The 5,626-nt window shown below is 39.6% G+C and overlaps 1 protein-coding gene across 1 annotated transcript; it reads left to right on the top strand.

Annotated features, from left to right (window-relative positions):
- The first annotated feature begins 2,409 nt into the window (after nucleotides 1-2,409).
- mchr1a (melanin-concentrating hormone receptor 1a) lies at nucleotides 2,410-4,767 on the top strand. Its single transcript, XM_047366883.1, has 2 exons — nucleotides 2,410-2,574; nucleotides 3,283-4,767. The coding sequence occupies exons 1-2, from the start codon at nucleotides 2,520-2,522 to the stop codon at nucleotides 4,296-4,298; spliced, it is 1,071 nt and encodes a 356-aa protein (XP_047222839.1). The 5' UTR covers nucleotides 2,410-2,519; the 3' UTR covers nucleotides 4,299-4,767.
- Nucleotides 4,768-5,626: the final 859 nt, after the last annotated feature.

The following is a 5,626-nucleotide window of genomic DNA, read 5'->3' as shown; positions in this document are numbered from 1 at the left end:
GAGAAAATAAAGCTTCTTGTCAGGGATGAGTGGCTCTTTGAGAATGCAGACAGGCAGGAAACAACTCAGTGATTAGAAAATATTTCACTACAAGAAACTTACACCCAGGCAAAAAGGTGAGCTGGCATGGCAAAAACACATGGACAGGCTTTGCATGACAACAGTATGTATGAAGTAGACTGAAAAGCAGAGCATGAAACGAGCATGGCCCAGGTAAAAAAGGTGAGATTGATTGGCAATGAGCAGGTGGACCGGATGAAGCTGATAACAATGGCAGAGAGTTTACTTTTAAAACAATCCATCCGCACATTTTATATTAATGTTGCATGTGTCTTGGTTGGTTAGGTTTTAGATTTTACTGTGGAGGGATTTCAGTGTGTCTGAGTGAAAGGTTCTATGTCACATGAGGCATTTCACTCCACGGGTTCTGCTTAGGGCTTCGTTCTCTCTCCTGCATTGAAAAACCTGTACACCAAGTGCAGGAGCTCTTATGGTGACACATTATGAAGCTCACAGATTGTCATCAATTATCGTCAGCCTGCTGCATGGGGGAAGATGGCACAACTAGTCAGGAGTGGGTGATTTTAATATATGGTGTGACAATTCCTTCACAAAACTAAATGTCACCAAAATCAAAGATCTATGTGAAGAAGCCTTCTACAACATCTTCAGCTGCTATCAAAAGTGAGTGTGAAGACATTTCCCACAACTCTGAACACCTACTGCTGGAACGGAAAAGTTTAGATCAAAGCATATTTATGTGTTAGAATGGCCCAGTAAAGTTTAGGCCTAAATCCAATTAGGAATCCATAATAAGATTTAAACACTGATTTTCTCACTTTAGTCTGACTGAGCTTGAACTATTTTGTGAAGTTTCTATGTACAAACAGCAGGTAGAGACACAGTCCAAAGGAACTGCAGCAAAGCATGTATTGACCCAGAGGGCCTAACATAAATCTACACCACACTTTTCAACATTTTTAGTAATTAGTTATTCTCTCTGGTGCAAATAAACGGTTATTTCCTTCAATTTCATAAACTACCGTGTGTTGGTTGGCATAAGAGCTTGAAAGAAGATTTGCTGTGATTCATGTTAGTAAATGCACACCATGTACCATAGGATCTTAGTGCCTTTTATGAAAGGAGGGTATAAATGTTTTCACGCTGTTTAAAACAATCAACCATGAGGTGAGAATAGAGATCCTGCAATAACATGGTATTATGGAGGGCTCAGAAGTACTGTGATTCTTCATCAAGTCACTTTAAGCAAAAATAATTATTCTGTGATTGTCGGCTTCAGAATAGGAGCTCCCCACCCTGCTTTATGCTTTAGAAATGTTTTTCGAGACAAGGAGCAGATGGACCTTATCATAATCTCACCAGTTGTTTCAACAAAATTTGCAAATGCAGGTGGTATAATCACAGCCTGTCTAAGATTAAAAATCCATTGCCACTGAAAACCTTCTTAGCATCAATTTCCTCCACATTCAAAAGTTCCTGAAGCCCAAATCTTGATGCTGCAGGTCATTGTGTTGATTGTGTTCAGTCGTGTTCTGCTCCTGTTGTCAGGCTGAAATAGCTCTCAAGAGATTCTTTAAGCAAAATGTTCATGTCAGCTGTCACATGCATTAGTCTGTATTACATACAACTCCACAGGATATAGGGCAATTACACACAATGCAGGCAGATCATACTTTGCCCACACCTACAGACTCTCTCACAGAAAATCACACTTAAGAGACATTTGCAAACCTGCCGTTTTCACAAAATCTGATGCCTCAGTAGAACCGACTAAATGCATTATTGAGCGGTTCTAAGAAAGCAATTTATGCTGTATTTGTTAAATACGTTGATCACATCTTGATTCAAGGGAGCAAATATCGCCCTCTGGTGGTACAAAGAGGATGGCAAATTGTTGCCGATCAGAAACGCCTCCAAGCTTTTTTTCTCATACAATTATTTACAAAACTATAAAATTTCACAGCTATTTGAATAAAACGTAACCTATTTTTATTCATAGTATTTTTTAAGTTCATATCTTAGATGAATAACTTTTAATGGAATTAAATCCCTTTTAATGATCTGTTTGCATGGTTGATGCAGTCTCTGCGACAGTAAAACAAATATTGGATCAAGTGTATGGCTGGGACCCAGGTCGCCGTGCACACCGGTCAGGTGCAACAAGCATCACGCAATAAGTTCCTTTCATGGTGACTGACAAGTCAAGTTTAATTAACTGCAGGGAGCGGACTAAGAGTGCAGAGCGGTGTCCCTCCAGCTGCTCACCGACGAGCTGCGTTATCAGTCTATGTGTGCGGGAGGCGCACACCGGAGCGCACATACACTGCAGACTCAGACAACGTTCAAACCGGGAAGGCTTGCATTATTGAAGACAGACTCATCTAGAACCAGGACCTCTGCGGTCCGGCTCAGGTGCATTTACATGACAAGTAGGCAGTTTTACAAAGAGAAAGAAGAAGAGAAAACTAGATCTTTGTCTGGATGATACATTTTAACTCATGGATTTCTCGAACGTTTCTTATTTTTCCAGTGGAGTCTCAAATGTAACAATAGGTAAGTTAGCAAACTGACCGCTTGTAACTTATTATTATTATTATTATTATTATTATTATTAAGCATTATTATCAATATATGATGATAGTAATGACGTGAGACAACATATAATAATAACAATCAGAGTTAATAAATAGTTCAATTTCTTTTTTTCTTTTTTTTTTACTAAAGGTTTTTTGGATAAAGTGTGCATAAAACCTATTATTTCAGCGTTGACCTATTTTATTACAGTCACAAGCAAAAAAATACAAGAATGGGAAAGACTTGAGAAAGAATTTCCTCCATGTGTTTTTATATGTGAAATATAACAATTAAGTTAACATTTAAATTTCTTTTGTTTCTTTTTTGCCCTTGGAAAAAGATTTAAAGGATAAGAATGTCTACAATAAATCACTCCCACTGTCTGCCAGAAATCTGAATAACACATCCAAACGTGACATTTGACAGAAAAATGACAAACTATAAAAGGGCTTCAGTTTACCCTCATGTTGAATTGATTGTTCAGGATACCAGTAATTGTGCCACTTGACACTTTATTAACAGCGGTTATTCCTTTACATGAGGTATTTTTTGTCCATTTTCAATATTTTTTTTATCAATAAGTATTTGTACTGTCTCTGCAAACTGACTATTATTATAAAATGACTTTGTTCAGATAATGATAGAGCAGTTTTCAGCATGATTGAACTGATACTCGTTTTGTTCCAGGTAAGGATGATGCCCCTCACTGTGGTGCCAGTCTCCCTGTCATCTTTGGCATCATCTGTTTCCTGGGGATCATTGGAAACTGCATAGTTATTTACACCATTCTGAAGAAAACCAAGTGTCACGCCAAGCAAACAGTCCCAGATATTTTCATCTTAAACCTGTCAATCGTCGATCTCCTGTTTCTTCTTGGGATGCCGTTCCTCATCCACCAATTACTGGGCAACGGTACGTGGTACTTTGGTGCAGCCATGTGCACAGTCATCACTGCCCTCGACTCCAACAGCCAGATTGTAAGCACTTACATCCTAACTGCTATGACTCTTGACCGTTACTTAGCGACTGTTCACCCTATCCGCTTCAACCACATCCGCACACCATGTATGGCTGCACTGGTCATAGGACTGGTGTGGGGGCTGTCCCTGCTCACAATCATCCCTGTTTGGATGTATGCCGGTCTGATGCGTCTGCAGGATGGACTGGTTGCCTGTGCTCTCCTTCTCCCAGATTTGATCAATGACACATATTGGTTTACACTTTATCAGTTTTTCTTGGCCTTTGCTATCCCTTTGGCTATAATCTGCCTGGTGTTTTTCAAGATCCTGCAACACATGTCGGCCAGCGTGGCACCGCTGCCCCCACGCCGTTTAAGGGTGCGCACCAGGAAGGTGACCCGGATGGCGGTGGCCATCTGCCTTGCTTTCTTCACCTGCTGGGCTCCTTACTACATCCTCCAGCTCATCCACCTCGGGGTACAGAACCCAAGCCTAGCTTTCTCATATGCATATAACATCGCCATCAGCATGGGCTACGCGAACAGCTGCATCAACCCATTCCTCTACATTATCCTCAGTGAGACCTTCAAGAGACATTTTGTCCGGGCTGTGCAGCCACTCAACAGGAAGTTCAGAGTGAACCTGAGCATCACAGACAGTGTGAGTATGAGGATTTTACCTGAAGGGGCTCAGCAGGAGCAGGCCTCCAGGGAGATGTTACCTTCAAATGTTCTCCCACAGTAAATCTATAAATATTATCCCAAATTTAAATTTATCCCACATTTTTCTCTTTAAGAGAGACGATTGCATTTTACTCAACCATTGTTGCTGGTGGGCAAATGCATAGTCTAAATTTGGTCGGAAAATAGGGATTAACACTAATATACAGATCTGGCTTGAGGTATTGAGGAACTTTGAGAATGCTTAAGGCCCCCTGCAGGTCTGGCAGTCCCGAGAGAAGTGAAAATTCTCAAAGAACATGGTAAAAGTGTCCCAGTTGTATTCACAAACACAGGTACATCTAAATGAAAAAGAATATCATTAAAAATGAATGTATTTAAGAACTTTGTTTCAAAATGTGAAACTTGTGGATTTGTTGGTTTTGGTGGTTGTGGTTTGCAGCTGTTGGAAGCCCAGTGTATTTCTCAATAACTTGTAGACTTCCCTAAGACCAAGAAAAAGCACTTTCAGTTATTCCTGATGCTTGTGAAATTTTTTTAACCACATATTGTCCATCTACTAAATTTTCCATTAAAATCTGTAACTCTGTGAAACCTCTTTGCATTGACCTTTTGTGGCACACTAATCTTGTGGTGTCAGTGAGTCAGTATCTTCCTCGTGAATATGTAGACCATAACATTTCTGCCATAAAAATCCCTTTTTGGTCTGATATGGTGTTCAGATTTTCTGGAGCATTTAATTGTGGGTTTTCATTGGCTGTGGGCTATGCTCATCAATGCTGACAGAAATGGGCCTGAGAAGTCACTCTGTTTGTGGTTAGCTATCAGTTATTTAAACATTGTTTAGAAATATGACACATAAAAATGGCTTCGGTGTTTCCATGTTGCCAAAATCATTGCATCTCAGGGAATTTTTGCGACAAGGTGAAGCTTTTGTATTATTGTGGTGTGCAATATCTGATCAAACCCAACGGTTTACTTTTTTAAACTGTTTTTGAAGATGGTGAAAATATTATTGTTGTCAATGCTGTTATTTTATCTTGCATTGCATTTTCAAAGTTGTAACTCTTTCAAGGTAGGAACAGTACCCTGTTTGCTATGAGCTGACTTTATACTTACTTTGTGGAGCCAAGGCTTATAAAATGCATACATTTTTCTGTACCCCTGCACTGTTTAAAATTAGATGCACTATGACTGAATACAAATCAATTGCAAAGCATTTGTAAAAAAAAAAAAAAAAAGGACGCTCTCTTATCTCGATGTTTAAAATGTTCTGGTCGCTGCAAATGAAATCAATCGAACGAAACCTCAAGTGTACAAATGCAGGCAGTGTCAAACAAAGATGAAGCCACAGTGGAAACAGTGTGTGCAACATTTTGGATTTTCTAGGAT

Source organism: Girardinichthys multiradiatus, chromosome 5 (assembly GCF_021462225.1).
Source record: "Girardinichthys multiradiatus isolate DD_20200921_A chromosome 5, DD_fGirMul_XY1, whole genome shotgun sequence".
Taxonomy (NCBI): Eukaryota; Metazoa; Chordata; class Actinopteri; order Cyprinodontiformes; family Goodeidae; genus Girardinichthys; species Girardinichthys multiradiatus.
This window is presented reverse-complemented; position numbering and strand designations above follow the sequence as displayed.

Coding starts and splice junctions, on each gene's coding strand:
- mchr1a (XM_047366883.1), top strand. CDS start 2,520: ATGGATTTCTCGAACGTTTCTTATTTTTCCAGTGGAGTCTCAAATGTA. Junction 2,575..3,282: donor AGTCTCAAATGTAACAATAG/GTAAGTTAGCAA, acceptor GTTTTGTTCCAG/GTAAGGATGATGCCCCTCAC.